The 15,665-nt window shown below is 47.2% G+C and overlaps 1 protein-coding gene across 1 annotated transcript in view; it reads left to right on the forward strand.

Moving 5' to 3' along the window:
• MYO10 (myosin X) overlaps positions 1-15,665 on the forward strand; it is a 206,438-nt gene that overhangs the window by 159,622 nt on the left and 31,151 nt on the right. Inside the window, exons 20-22 of the mRNA XM_040630534.1 lie at positions 8,523-8,647; positions 8,744-8,858; positions 15,053-15,159. Of these exons, the coding sequence (XP_040486468.1) occupies positions 8,523-8,647; positions 8,744-8,858; positions 15,053-15,159 (347 nt within the window). The remainder of the gene's footprint in view (positions 1-8,522; positions 8,648-8,743; positions 8,859-15,052; positions 15,160-15,665) is intronic.

The following is a 15,665-nucleotide window of genomic DNA, read 5'->3' on the forward strand; positions in this document are numbered from 1 at the left end:
TCTCTTTTCATTGTCTTAACAGTATCTTTCACAGAGAAGTTAATTAATTTTTCCTTTGATGAACTTTTGATATTGTCTCTGAGTCCTTGCCAAATAAGTACACACTGGGAAAGGCTGTGAACAGAACCACAGTTTCATTTATGCAACACCGTAGTGTAAGTGTGTGAATCTGGTGTGTCGGGTCCAATGGTAGGCAACTTAGTGACAAATTCATAAAATTCAGACCCTCCCCTCAGAGAATGGTTCATCTAGTGGGGACTTCACATGGATATGTGTAACAGACATGCAAACATGCATGACATGAGAAGCCGCATGGTCAAGGTCACATCCTAAGGCAAGTACACGTGTGCTACCAAGGGAAGGGGAGGTGACAGACGGCGCTGGTCAGATGCCTCAAGAGCAGATTTATGTATTGAGGGAGGGTATGTTGGAGAGAGCCCTCGAAGATCCATGAAACTCACCAGTTAGAGACAAAGGGAGAACAGCTGGTGGTGAGGCTAGAGCCAGGTGAGGAAGACAGCAAGTGACGGCTTTAGTCCAGAAAGTTACAGTTCTCTAGAATGTGAATAAAATGGAGGGTTTACCAGCTGTGTGTTGACTGGAAGGCCGACCGGAGCCATATGGTGGGGCCTTGAATGTGAACTTGAAGCCTTTGTCTTCGTTCGGTGTGTGCTGGGAGTTGGTGAGCGGGGGCACGAGCTACACTTCAGAAAGACTCTGTATGTGTGCGTGTGCGTGTTCTCTGTTCCAGTTTCTCCTTTCCTGTTGAGTAGTTGGGGTTTGTGTGGCTCTGCGGGGAGCACAGCAGCTTCTAGCTGTAATAGGTCAGCGTTTTCTCCTCGGGGTGGTGACTGCACTTGGCCGGGAGGGGTGTCTCGTGTAAGGCTGTGCCTGGTGAGGGAGAAATTTCCATGCTCTATAATCTCACCCCCAGGACTGACTCACAGCTTTTAACAGTCATTGTCACCTTGTTGCTTCCTGTTCCTCGCCTGGGAGAGGGGAGGGGGCTGCCTCTTCTCCAGGGGAAATTAGTTTCTGCCTCTTTGCTCAAAATGTGAAATTAGCAAGGGGCAACGACTGTGTACAAATGTTTAACAGCCCGGGAGTGAAATGACTGATGTAAGTACAAAGAATTTTTGTCGCTAGTTTAATGGGCTTTTGTTTAGGGCCTGTTCAAGGTCAGGAAAATTATATTGCTGCTTTAGTAACCACGCTTTTGAAAACTCTTCAAAGCATGATAAATTTCTGTTCAACATTTATTAACAGCTTTTGAGAGTTGGACGTAGCAAACACAGCAAATAGATTGAGAGGCCTTGCATCTTTTTTTTTAATTAATTTTTTGGTTAATTAGTAAGGTGAGGACAGGCGTCCCATTGTAAGACTTCCCAGTCATTACAGGGCTGGGAATGATAGTTTATTAGTGTGACATAATTGACTTTGGATAAGCCTTTCTGGAATCTTTGATTTTCTGAAGTTGAAGAAGGGTTATCAGAGGTGAGGTTTATGTTTAAAGGTGAATAGAGTGAAGGTGTATCCGATAATGGTAATAACAACACAAATACACCTAAGATATTAAATCCTGTCTGTAAGGTTAGTTGCAGTGCCATTCCCCCCGCTCCGTAATATTTACTTACCAAAATAAAGAATCACGTAAGCGTTCTTTTTACTAAATAATTCGCTTATTTTGTATTTCCTAGGATGCCAGGGACTAATCCAACACAATATGGACAATGAAATAAGTCCCTTGGTTGCAAACATAATATGTATATAAATAAAGTTGAATGTATTTCACACAGAGAAGGTAGGTCAGCATCCTTTAAAAAATATGAGGAAAAAAATAGAACTCTTTAATTTTAGAATGTTACACTAGGCGCTTTGAGAAACAGTCTACCAAAGGGGCATGAAAGATTAAGTCTTATAAGATAGAAAGTTAAAACTTTTTTTCTATTAAGTTACTAAGGGCAGTAAGGAAGGCACTTGTTGGTATAATGCTCAGATCTCATGTTTGGTTTTTCTGTGCTCCGAGGACCTGGATAGTCAGGCCTACAGCTTGCTGCCGTGTTGCATTCTAAGCAGATTGGAGCCAATCTCCCAAATTTGGACCCAGTCGTTTGTTGGGTCCAAACAGGGACAGGTGCATTTCATGCTGTTACCTGGAAGGTTGCCCTCAGTCTATGGAAGGAACTTCTAGTTTCCTCATCTGCAAAATGGAATCTGCCCTTCTAACCCATGCAATCAGAGTAGAGAAGTACCTTCTCCCTGAAGTCCTGGCTGACCCCCCCGAGAACTTTGAGGGCCCATCGATAATGAACTCGTTCTTTCTTCAGTAAGCACAGATTGAATATCCTCGTATTGTAGACACGTAGCTATTTCCAAGTTCGCTGACATCCTTATTATCTTGATGCAATATTTATGAAATTATGAAAGGCTAGGTAATGTTCAGGGTAATCAGATTCATTAATGCATAAATGCGTTTATTTCTGTCTCTGGTTGTGAAGCGCCTCGCCTGCCCCGGGTGCCTGTTTACCAGCACCTCTCTTGCCCTTTATTGAGATTTGGAGCTGCAGAAGGGAGGGCTTGCTCGTAGCTGGATTTGGGGGGAGATCTTAGCATGTTCTGTTATCAGTCATCCGTTTTGTCTAGGCATTCTGAAATCTTACTTTTTAAGATGGTAGGGGAAAATAGCTTTCCCGATGATGATGATGATGATTTTCGTAGAATTGAATTACCTGAAACAAATACATATTCAATCCTGTCTCCAGGATGGAGACTTTCCCGCACATCCGTTGCTACTTGTCCATTTTATTTTTTAAATTTTTATTTATTTTTTAAGATTTCCATATTTGTTTGAGAGAGAGCATGAGCAGGAGGGGCAGAGGGAGAGAGAGTCTTGATCAGACCTGACCCAAAACCGAGAGTCGGACGCTTAACCGACTGCGCCCCCCAGGCACCCGGCTGTTCTCCGTTTTAAATGCCTCCATGTCTTGTGTGGCTTTTATTTTTTTTTTTTTTTAAGATTTTATTTTTATTTATTTAACAGGGAGAGAGACAGCCAGTGAGAGAGGGAACACAAGCAGGGGGAGTGGGAGAGGAAGAAGCAGGCTCCCAGCGGAGGAGCCCGATGCGGGGCTCGATCCCATAATGCTGGGATCACGCCCTGAGCTGAAGGCAGACGCCCAACGACTGAGCCACCCAGGCGCCCCTTGTGTGGCTTTTAAAATACTTTAAGAAACTGGCTTTATTGAGATAGAATTCACGTACCATACAATTGACCCATTTGAAGTGTACAATTTGGCAGGTGTTTGTGGGTTCGCAGACAATGCACCCATCAGCACTGCCAGTTTTAGAACTTTTTCATCAGCTCACAAGGAAACCCCCTACTGTTGGCCTGCCCCCTCCCCGGCACACCCCCCACTGCTTCCACCAGCCGTAGGCAGCCACGACTCTGTGTCTGCAGAGTTCCCTTTCTAGACATTTCATATGGACAGAATCCTATACCACGCACGTGATTTTTTGTGACAGGCTTCTTTCACTTAGTAGAACGTTCTGAGGGTTCACCTAGCGTGTATTAGTGCTAATTCATTCCTTCTGGTGACCAAATACTATTCCATTGTGTGAATAGATACATTTTGTTGATCCATTCATTTGGGGCTTTTGTTTTATTTTCATTTTTTCAAGTAATCTACACCCAGCGTAGGGCTCGAATTCATAACCCCGGATGAAGAGGCAGGTGCTCTGCCAGCTGAGCCAGCCCGGCGCCCCCGTGCATTCTTTGTTGGTGGCCATTCAGGTTGTTTCTACTTTAAAGTATCCTTCCAGTAGCTTCACACTTGGTCTCCCTGCTTCTCTCTCCCTTCTTCACTCTGTTCCATGCAGGACCTCTGGAATCCACTCAATATCTGGGTTTTTACCTTGTAAAAAATGATACTTATTAAACATCTTCAAAGACCTAGCCACGTAGAAAAACAGTCATATTGTATATACGTGATTATCTCGTTCGTTCAGTGCTTCCCTTTTGTCCTAGCAGCCTTTCTTCCCAGGGTCCATAGCAGCGCCCCCTACTCAGTAAGGACCAAGCATGAGTCTCGCTCTGTTTTTCTGCACATGCGTATCTAGACTTGGGAATACTCGGAGATATTTGGGTTTGGTCGCAGACCACTGCAATCAAGTGAATGTCACAAAAAGCAGGCGAGATGAATGTTTTGGTTTCCCAGTGCATAGACCATCATATGTATACTATTCAGTAGTCCATAAAGTGTGCCGTAGCGTTATGTCATAAGTGTACACACCTGCATTTAAAAGGGCTCCGCACCGTCTGAGCTTCCGGCGAGTCATCATCACTGATCACAATGAAAAAGTTAGAAATATTGCAAGAATTACCGAAAACGTGACACAGAGACAAAGTGAGCAAATGCTGGTGGAAAAATGGTGCCGACGGACTTGACACAGCTTTGCCGCAACCCTTCAGTTTGCGAGAAACACAGTATCTGTGAAGCATGCTAAGACGCGGTATGCCTGCATAGTCGTGCGCATTTGATACATAGGGCAGGGTTTTTAGTTTTGGGGGGGGTCGGTTCTTTTGGGTTTTGGGGGGGAGGTCATTGTTTTACAAAAATGAGATTGCTATACATACTTCCCTGCATCCTTTCCCACCTTGCCAAAGGCCTGAGAGTCAACTGGTGCATCTTTCTCTTGCTCCTGTTTTTAATGGCTGCATATTTCATGATGTGCCTGATATCAGAATATCCCCGGCCGTTCATCTGGTCTTGTTTCCAGTTTTGACGCTGCCAACAAAGGGATCCTTGTACACCTCAGGTCTGACAGCATTCGTCTCTTACTCTAAGCCTCTATTGGCTCCTAACCTTGAAAACAATTGCCATCGAAGTTGGACGCAGGAAGTGCAGTTGCCTGGGTCCACCGCACCCCCCTGTGTCCCAGACTGACAACTGGACACGCCAGGTTCTTGTTCTGCCTCTTAGCTATTGTTTCTGCTGTGTTCTCTGTGGAATGCCCCTTCCCCTGCAGCAGTGAATAGAAGACTCTGGGTCAGGCCTGGGTTCAAATTATGTGTCACCCGTACCTCCTCATACTTTGCTTTCTTCGGCATTCCTAAGGAACTTAATTTTAATGTTTGATACGGTTTTATATTCGGCTTTCTGCTACGTAAGGAGTGAGAATTGGTATACCTGCCCCCCCCCCCCAAGTTGAAGGGTTCTGGGAAACAGTGCAGCCCCTGGGAGGCTACGCGTCTGGGGGCAGGGGCTAAGGGAATTCTCTGGACCTTTCTCTCAATGTCACTGTGAACCTTAAACTGCTTTTTAAAAAATTAAATGTTAAAAAAGCAGTTAAGGAGACAGTGAAAAGATGAGTGCCTGCCAGGGGTCGGGGGATGTAGAAATGAGTGGGTGGAGCACAGAGGATTTGGGGGGCAGCGAAACTACTCTGTATGGCCTCCTAGTGGTGGGTGTGTCATACATCAAAACCCTTTCAAGGCACCAGACTGAGCCCTGTAATCTGTGGACTCTAGGTGGTGATGACGGGTCAGTGTGGATTCATCGTTTGTAACAAATGTAGCGCCCTGGTGGGGGTTGTTGATTAAAGGAAAAAAAATCTAGCCCCACTTTTTTTTTTTTTTTTTTTTTGGTCTTCTCGAGCATGAACCCCGAAACCTTGCACATAGTAGGTGTTTAAAGCCCAGATTCCTGACGGATAGCTGTTACTTCCAAAGTCCATGTTATTTGTTGCCCTCAAAACTTCAGGCGGTCTCTGTCAGGGAGAACTCCAGAGCCCTGGAAACCTAGTTCCCAGTGAAGACCAGTGTGCACTGGGGAAGTTTTGGAAGGAAAAAAGCTTGTAAGTTGTGACGTGTCCAGCCCCCAGCTGGGTCATCTTTGGATATTAAAATCACCCGAGAAGGAAGTTGAAACTAGAAAGAGAACCAGCCATGGAAATGCTAGGCCCCCCGCCCCCCCACCCCCGCCTCGTGATTGCTGCTGTGGTGCCCGCGGATCCCCCTTCCTGCTTAAATGACCAGGAAGGGCCAGAAACACAATCGCACCGCGAGCCTGGAAAGCGGGGCCGCTCCCGGTGGCTCCCTCCTCCCTGCCCCCCTCCCTGGGCTGTACGAAATCCTACAACCACACCACACTAATTAGCCCGAGAATGGAAGGGGTTGTCATGGCGACCGAGCACTTTTTAAAGCACAGGAATGGTGTTCCTTATTGTTCAGTGTCTCTAGCTGTGGCAGAAAGGTCAGTGTGGCAGGCGTTTTCCATATGAATTTTGGCCCGAGAGCTAAGCCGAAGGTGGAATGTTCCTCCGAGGGGCTGAAGATGGTGAGTGAGGCTGAACTTTTTTGGATGGGGGCGTCCCTTTCGTAATATTTTTTTAGGACGTTCTAGGAACTGGTGCCAAACTAAGGAATCGCGGGGACTTGGTTAAATAGGGATCAGAGGGGAGGGAAAGACGCACAGAAAAACAGTGTGGCTCAGGAACGGGGAGAGCTGGAGAAGCGTCTTGGAGCATCCAGTGATTGAATATTAAATTCGTAGGCGTCTGATTACGAATTTAACAAAGTTGAGGAAGTCTGATGCTTTATTCGTGTTCTACGCCAGCTCTAGGCTGGGCTTTGTGGATGCTCCTGCTCGGATTCTCTTCCCAGATGACATAGCGGGAGCGTGTTAACCGAATACCTTCGGAACTGTTGCCTCTCTCCATTTCTCATAACGCACAGATAAGGCGCAAGAGTAACCAAGGGTGACTTTTCATATTTTTATGTTTTTCTTACTTTTCCAGGGATATTTAAATAATCAAGACTAAAAACCAGGGAGCCACAATTTTTTGGACGTTTGCCCTACTTTATTGCCTGTCCTCGGGTAGAATCCTGCTGAGTAGGGACAAGTTGACCACATTGTTTGTAGAAGGAATTAAATTAAATATAAGAGAAGTCCGCCTGCTGGAGAGACGATGGCAGGCTGTCCCATCAAAAGCTGTAGGGGAGATTTGCAGAGCGTTCTCCAGATTTATTCTTCTCTAGTTTGGGAAGCCTGCGGGATTAGATAGCTTTAAGCCTGAATTTGTATTAATGACCGCGTTTATAAGGACTGCAATTTTTTTTTTGTACTTTTTAACAGTGTGCTTCCGTCCTGTCGTGCTCCTTTCAGTCATTTTATTCACAGTTGTGTGATAGAAAATAGATAAAATAAAGGATAAGATAGAAATTAGTTCAGGGGAATGGCTGTTTGGATTGCAAAACAAATCATGGCCCAAAAAGCTGCCAGTGGGAAATGGCCTACTTTTGGGCTTTCCCCTGAAAGACCGTTGTGCTGTCAGCAATGCAGTTGGTTTGGGAACGGAGTAGATAAGAGAATACATTTTAGGACATGAAGGTTTGGATTGATTTTTGTCTGTCTTTGGTTTGGATTTTCCGGGATTCATTTACTTAGGGACCATCGTGTAGAGCTCTCCATACGTGGAGGATTTGACTAGATACTGAGAAGACTACAGTTCTCTATTTTTGTCCCTTTTCTCCACTGGTGTGCTTTCTCTCTCCCCACTCCCCACCCCAGCCTGACCCCTCCCTCCGTCCCTCACTGGGTCGCTCTGTTCTTTGGCTAGAAAAATGCCTTTCAGTTCCTTGAAATAGAAGTTCAGAAAGTAAATAAAGTGACATCTGGATGACACTCTTTGGGTTCTTTGAAAAACAGTATTGAAAACTGGTTATGTTTATGGATGTGAGAACAGTCAGAAATTTGAACATGGAGATTAATACCAGGGAATTATTGGTATCTTTTAAGATATGACAGTGGTGCTGTGGTTATATTAAGAAATGGTATTGATTGTATTTACGAATGTGATGATGTGAAGTCTGGGACTTCAGAAAAATTTAAGGGCAGGGAGTAAGGGCTCGTGAATGGTGCAGTGTTCACACGGTGATGGTTATTGAAGCCAAGCGATGGGTCCCTGGGGGTGGGGTTTGCTTTCTCGTCTATATTTGTGTGTGGTTCCGTGTGTGTGTGTGTGTGTGTGTGTGTGTAAGAATGGGGGTGGNNNNATTCTTTTTTTTTTTTTTTTTTTTTTTTTTTTAGATTTTATTTATTTATTTGACAGAGACAGCGAGAGAGGGAACGCAAGCAAGAGGAGTGTGAGAGGGGCGCCTGGGTGGCACAGTGGTGAAGTGTCTGCCTTCGGCTCAGGGCGTGATCCCAGCATTATGGGATCGAGCCCCACATCAGGCTCCTCCGCTATGAGCCTGCTTCTTCCTCTCCCACTCCCCCTGCTTGTGTTCCCTCTCTCTCTCTGGCTGTCTCTATCTCTGTCAAATAAATAAATAAAATCTTTAAAAAAAAAAAAAAGAGGAGTGTGAGAGGGAGAAGCAGGCTTCCCGCTGAGCAGGGAGCCCGATGTGGGGCTTGATCCCAGGACCCTGGGATCATGACCTGAGCAGAAGGCAGCTGTTTAAGGGCTGAGCCACCCAGGTGCCCCTCATTCACTTTTTCTTCTCACCATTTTGCATGTTCTAGATGCCAGACCAGTTTGACCAGGCAGTCGTGCTAAACCAGCTGCGATACTCCGGGATGCTGGAGACCGTGAGGATCCGGAAGGCGGGGTATGCAGTCCGAAGACCCTTTCAGGATTTCTACAAAAGGCAAGGCCGGGCTGAATAGATCCTCGTTCTTTTCAGAGGGACTGGGGAAAAGAGGAATTGTAGCAAAAGGTGACGCGTGGCGTCTTTACGCTGCAGGTATAAAGTGCTGATGCGGAATGCGGCCGTGCCCGACGACATCAGGGGCAAGTGCACGGCCCTGCTGCAGCTCTACGACTCCTCCAACAGCGAGTGGCAGCTGGGCAAGACCAAGGTAAAGTTACAGAGAAAGAACAGTCATCCCCTGGGACGCCCGGGTGGCTCAGCCGGTGAAGCGTCTGCCTTCCGCTCAGGTCATGATCTCAGGGTCCTGGGATCGAGTCCCACATCGGGCTCCCTGCTCAGTGGGGAGTCTGCTTCTCCCTCTCCCTCTGCCCCTCCCCACCCACTCATTCTCTCTCTCAGATAAATAAATAAAATCTTAAAAAAAAAAAAAATTCATCCCATCAAACTCCTGGACGATGTTAGGGCAGGCAACCTGTGCGACGGCTAACAAATTATTTTTGAACTTGGGGGACGATATGGTACTGTGCCCACCATAGTCTTTTGTTTTCCAGACAGTTAATATTTATCTGAAGTTCTGGACTTGTGAGGATCTCTGTTTTCTGAAACCTCGGACCCTGAGTGAGTGAGTGAGTGTGTGTGTGTGTGTGTGTGTGTGTGTGTGTGTTTTCCTGCAGGCAGTCAGCACATTTGGGCCGATGAGCAATTCACTGCCATGGAGTGCTGGGCAGCCTCTAGCTTCAGAGAAGTGAGAGCCCAGACCCTTCTAACTGTTCGTAACTCGAGTGCCGAATGCTGTCCCTGCCCCACGGGAGCTGTTGTGCAAGAAACTAGCCAACAGTCTGGAATCTCATAGGTTCACAAAAAATCCAGTCTAGACAACCAAGTGAAGGTCATTTTTGGAACACGCTGGTGTGGCTGAGACGAGGCCTTTATTCCAGACGGTAGCTGAGGGGCAGAAACTTTGGCCTCAGTAGCAAAAATTAGCCAGAAAACTGGTTGTGTGACCCATTCTTCTTCTATCAGGGAGCTGCCAAAATCTTCATTTTGGCAAAACTCTTGATTCTTCCCTCCGCTCCGAGCCTCGTCACACAGGAAAGACAGAAATGTGACCTGGCACAGAAACGCAGGCAGCTGGCGGTGGGGGTGGGGGTCGACCTTCGAGTGTTTGGATGTACTTGAGAGTAAGAGGTGGTCCTCGTGCCTCACCCTCCTGGCCCTCTGAGCAGCAGGGCAGCATCCGGAAAGTATTTTAAAGTTTCCACTCATATTACATTGTTTTTAACCAAAGGATTTCTTTCTTTAAAAAAAGGGAGAAAGGGGGCCCCTGGGTGGCTCAGTCCGGTGAGCGTCGACTCTTGATATCGGCTCAGGTCATGGTCTCAGGGTCGTGGTGGGGCCCCGTGTTGGGCTCAGCCCTGAGTGTGGAGTCTGCTCAAGATCGTCTCTCTCCTTCTCCCTCTGCCCCTCCCCAGTCTGGCTCTCTCTCAAAAAATAAATAAATGGGGGGGTGGGGAGAAAGGAGAATGGTTGACTATCTTAGTCCCTTTGGGCTGTGATAACAAAATACCACCGACTGGGTGACCTAAAGAATGGACATTTATTTCTCAGCATTCTGGAGGCTGGAAGTCGGCCAGCAGGGTCCTCACATGGTGGAGAGCGAGCTCGAGCTTGGGCCCCTCTCCCTCTTCTTGGAGGGCACTCATCCCATCATGGGGCCCCACCCTCCTGACATCATCCAAACAGAATTACTTCCCGGAGGTCCTGTGTGCAAATCCCATCACACTGGCGGATGGAGCGGGCACGGACATTCCGTCCGTCACATCAGTGACAAGTTCGGGGGCACATGGGGGGGCACTCAGCAGGGGAAAGTGTGTCATGGAATACTCTTCTACTCTTAATTTTTTTTAAGACTTATTTATTTATTTTAGAGAGAGAATCTCGAGGAGATTGCCCACTGAGCCTGGGGCTCGATCTTGCTCTCACGACCCTGAGATCACAGCCTCAAGAGTCAGATGCTCAACCGACTGAGCCCCCTGGCGGCCCGTGCTCTTCTGCTCTTGAGCAGTTTCACCCTGGCGGGGGTTCAAGATGCCAGCACCCACCAGGGTAGTGAGGGCGTGCAGAGGTGCTGGGCTTTAACAACACATGTTTTAATTCCCTCTCGGTATCATGGGTCAGGGCGCCAAGCGTGGCTTAGCTCCGGCCTCTGTCGGGGTCGCCCACGCTGCAGTCGGAGTGTCAGCTGGGGCTGCATTCCCTTCTGGAGCTCGGGGTCCTCTTCCAAGCTTACATGGTGCCAGCATCTGGTTCTTCGCAGTTGTAGAACTGAGGCCCCCGTTTTCTTGCTGGCTGCCACCTAGGGCTGCTGTCAGCTCCTCGAGGCCCTAGCAGTTTCTTACCACGTGATCCATCCCACAACACAGCACCCACTTCTTCAAGGCCAGCAGGGGAGTCTGGCTGGAGTCTTCTCGGCTGGAGTCTTTACAGTTCGTGTAGTCACAGAAGTGACAGCCCATCACTTTTCCATCTGCTGTTTGCTAGAAGGAAGTCCGTTTCCACCCACACTTGCAGGATTAAACCGGGGTGTAACTCATGGGGGGGGGGGTCACCTTAGGGTGTGTCCTCACACGTTTATAGGTCTCTCTGCCTGGAATTCTCCTCCCTCCTGCCCCCATCTCACCCCCTATTTATCTCACGCATCCTTCCATCTCAGCTTAGATGTGGACTTGGACGGCAGTTCTTTTTGACATTCTCCATGGCACCTTGCACGAAAAATACACCCCCAAACTGAGTCAAGCCCCCTCCTCTGCCATCTACGTCAGTCCCATTGTGACACTCAGAATGCTCTCGTGCCATCTTGGCGTGGCCTGTTGACTTCTCTACAATCACCCGGGAGAGAACGTAGAGTTAATTGTTCATTCTTGTATGCAATGCACAGAGTAGGAGCTCAGTCAGTGTCTGGTAAGCACTAAAAAACTATAAGGGTTGAAACGACGATGTCACCCGTTTAGTCCTCCAGGGGAAACCTTCTAAAGACAGTTTAAATGGAACTCTTGATACAATATCGCCTGCTCTGACTTTAATCAAAAAGACAATGCATTGTCTCTCAGCGGATACCCTCCTCCTATCCCGCTGCCTTGTACAGTGGAGGACGGCCAGGACAGTGATGTCTCAGACGATGCTGGTCTCTTCTGCGAGCTCTCAGGAACCAGTCCGACTTCACATACAATTACAATTTCATCATGGAAATGAAGCCCAAGCAAGGCTTGGGACCAGGCATAGCACAGGCGACACAGACACCTAATGACATTGCCCTTCAGGTTACTATGTTCCTGGGGGAGAAGACATCCTCGTGTCACCCATCAATTGTGTGGCGTCCTCTCCTCTAGGAATAAAGACACCTCTTCTCCAGGAGGGAGCTCACTGTGGATTGCAATGCTCAGTGGAGCATTCAAGATGAGGAAATCTTTAAAGAAGAGTTAAACTTTAATCAGTGACCAGTTGGAGGTAGAAGTAGGATGAAAACTTGACAGTTCACAGAAACATTGGGAAGAAAATGTAAACATCAGAGCGTTTGAATTGTGTCCACTAAATAGCTTTGACCTTGGCCGCTGTTTGGCTTAATTATACACTAGTGTGTGTTTTGGTCAGTGTTGCTGCCAGAAGGTCTTTGTATTTAACGTCTTGATATCGAGTGAACATCTGGAACTTCGGGTAAAGAAATTCCCATCACACGTGACGGAGGGAAACGTGGACAGCGTTGTGGTCGGCAGCTCAGACGCGGCACCAGGTCTGAATTCGTTGGCTCACATAAAAACACATTTAGTTCTTGGAAGGCAAGAATTCGTATCTGCTGGGGAAGCGTTCCTAATGAAGGTAGGAGTCCTGCCTGAACCTCCAATGAACAGCCTGTCCAGAACATTCCCCTGTGTGTCCTCGCTGTGAGGTTGAGTTGAGGGTGACCTGGTTTTGACTCTCCCTGCTGCCTTGTGACTCTGACACATTTCATTTTTCTAACCACCTGGACTCTGTTGCCAGACCTTTTTCCCTCTGTTCTATGGCAATAAAGCCTGCAAGAGGTTATTTTTTTATAAAGACATCTTACTAGAATAATCCTTAGGCTCTTGAGCTATTAGGATAAGGAAGAATAAAAGGTAGATGAAATTGTTCAAATTGTATGTTGAGTCGAGTTCAGCAGGGCGGTCCCTCAAGTGGGCACTGCCCTTTCCGGAGCCACCCGATGGCACCTGCCACGGGCAGCACCTCCATTCACAGTGGCTGAGTCATGCTGTCTCCGTCCCAGCCATGTCCCAGGAGGACGGGGATACGGCCGCGGCTCACTGTGAGGCTGGGAGAACTGACGTGGCTTTCTGTGTGTCCTTGCATAAATGCAGGGTGGATGGTCTTAGGCTGAGTCGGGTCTCTAAAATTATTTTGCTTTATTTGTTTGCCCTGCGGGTTAGTGGAAGAGCATCTAGAGAAAGATGGGGAAATAAATTTACTAGGCGGAGTGGAGTGCTCTTTGGGATGGGCATGAAACTTCACACTAAAGCAGGCATTTCTCTGATTCCGATTCAAACCAAGACATTCTGTAGACTTCCAGTAAGGTGAGAGATGCTCTTCCCTTCATAAAGCTCTCTGTGGGGTCATGGATTAAGTACATTGCTCATCAGAACTGGCATTTTATTTAATTACGGCCCAGCCACCATTACACTTCCCCAAGATTTTGATTTTCGAACTTTCAAAAACTCATCAAACAGTATTAGGGTAAGATCTTTAATGCTGAAAAAAGTCTCAAAGAAGTTTAAAAACTTCTTGAAAGTCTAGTCTTGATGAAAACTGCTTCAGAGATTCATATTTCTGAAGACTCTGTTATCAAATAAATAAGCTTTATACTTGTAGCTTGTTTTTTGTGTGTGTTTGTTTTGCCAAAGATGCAGTCTCTTCACGCATCAATAGAGCATATAATTGCAATGATAGGAAGAGAGTTGTATGGAAAACTTTTCTAGAATTATTTGCGGTAGAGTTTTACAAGTGCTCGGGAACTTAGAGCAGGAGTAGGTAAAGCTTCTGTGAGTCACATGCTGGTAGGATTCTTTATTTGCTTTTTTTTTTTTTTGCCCAAATGTCTTGGAAGAGACAGAGCAGAGTGTCTGGGAAAATGTGCTATTAAGAAAACATAATGCATCATTATAGGCCAGAATGACTCACAGGAGCATAAATCAAATATCATGAGTGAGAGAGAGTGTCATTTCGCTTCCCGCCCACCACCACCAAAACGCTTCCGGGCTGACTGTTAATAGAAAAGCATAACAATATTTGGCACTAGTTTTTCTAGGGAATAGTTCAGAATTTCTTACGCAGGCAGTAAATCTGAAATGATAAAATTGAAAGCTACCTTGATTGACGGGAGGGTCTTAATGTTTTCTCATCTTTTCAAATATTGGGAATTCTGACAGAGGGTGCCAATTAGCAGATGTACTTCCCTTGTTTAATAAGCATAGGATTGAGGTGCCTGTTCCCAGAAATAGGCCAGCAAATAGCTATGATCTGTTTTGTCCCAATTCTGGCATTCTTGTGAGGGTCAAACTGAGATGGAGTGGAAATGGTTCAATTCTAATTTCAAACTCAGTTTTCAGAATTACATTTTTTTTGTTTTTAAGATTTTATTTGTTAGGGGGAACATGAGTGCAGGGCAGGGGGGCAGAGGGCGCCGGGGAAAAGCAGACTCCCTGCTGAGCAGGGAGCCCCATGCAGAGCTTGATCCCAGGACCCTAGGATCATGACCTGAGCCAAAGGCAGACGCTTAACCAACTGAGCCACCCAGGCGCCCTTAGAATTACATTCTTAATGTCAGTTTTTAAAATGTACATTAAAGTTTTTGAAGCCAAGATCCCATGATCGTAAGTAGTCACTTCACAGTCCTGCAGAGAGAGTTTCCATGTGCTAGCAAAGTAACATTTTGCAAAGTTCTTGGATTTTTTCCCCTCCCTCCCTTTCATTCCTTTTGTAACATAGGGTGTCTCTCTGGTTTCTTGTGACTTAAACTTCACGTGGGACAGACACCTGAGTGAGTGTAAGCTTTGCTGGCCACTTCATAGTCCTCTATGCCTGAAATGGGACTTTTATTTTCTACATCTTTGCTTTTTCTTCCTAGTAATATATTTTTACTGTATTTTTCAAATGTCTTAGTACATGACAGATGGAAAGTTTAAAGCAACACAGCGTCCCTCCCCCCAGGGAGTTGGAGAGGGGCTGTCCTAGAACACGTGGCTGTGTGTTGGGGGCACATTTACGGAGAGAGAAAAAAGCCTGACCTCCAAAAGCTATCCCCGACTCAGAGAGAACCTCCTTTTACCACCCATGTTCTTTGCTTCTGATGCGTCCCTTTCCCTCGGCCAGGTCTTCCTTCGAGAATCCCTGGAGCAGAAACTGGAGAAGCAACGGGAGGAGGAAGTTACGAGGGCGGCCATGGTGATCCGGGCCCACATCTTGGGCTACCTGGCACGGTAAGAAGCGCACAGAGGGGAGAAGCCGTTAAGCGCCAGGAGGAGGCCTTCCCCTGTATGTGTCACCAGGCGGGGTAGCCCTTGTTTGCTTTTATTTACAGCAGACCTGGATGGAGGTCAGGACCAGGCTGTGGGGAGTCTCAGGGTAGCGCCCCTAACTAGCGCCGCGTGCCCAGTTGGCTTGACCTGGGTGGAACGTAGGCAAGGGGCCTCCGGATGTCTCCATTAGAGCAATGACAGGAGGGGCCGTGCCGAGATATTTCAGTTGTTTACCCAGTTCTGTGTCGCATATTGAAGCGCAGCAGCCTAGCTGTTGACTTGGCTGTTGGCCCGTCGGGTCCGCAGAGCCCCCCGCCGCCGCCCCCCGATCCCGTGTTTGCCCAGCGAGACAGCTTCTTCCCTTGTGTGCTGGAGTTCTGTCCATCGCTGCGGACCTGCCTGCTGCAGGAAGCCCCACATCGTTCCATTTTCCGAAGTACAAGACCATCCTGCTGTGCCCCCCCCCC

The sequence above is a fragment of the Ursus maritimus genome, unplaced genomic scaffold (assembly GCF_017311325.1).
Source record: "Ursus maritimus isolate PB19 unplaced genomic scaffold, ASM1731132v1 scaffold_15, whole genome shotgun sequence".
Taxonomy (NCBI): Eukaryota; Metazoa; Chordata; class Mammalia; order Carnivora; family Ursidae; genus Ursus; species Ursus maritimus.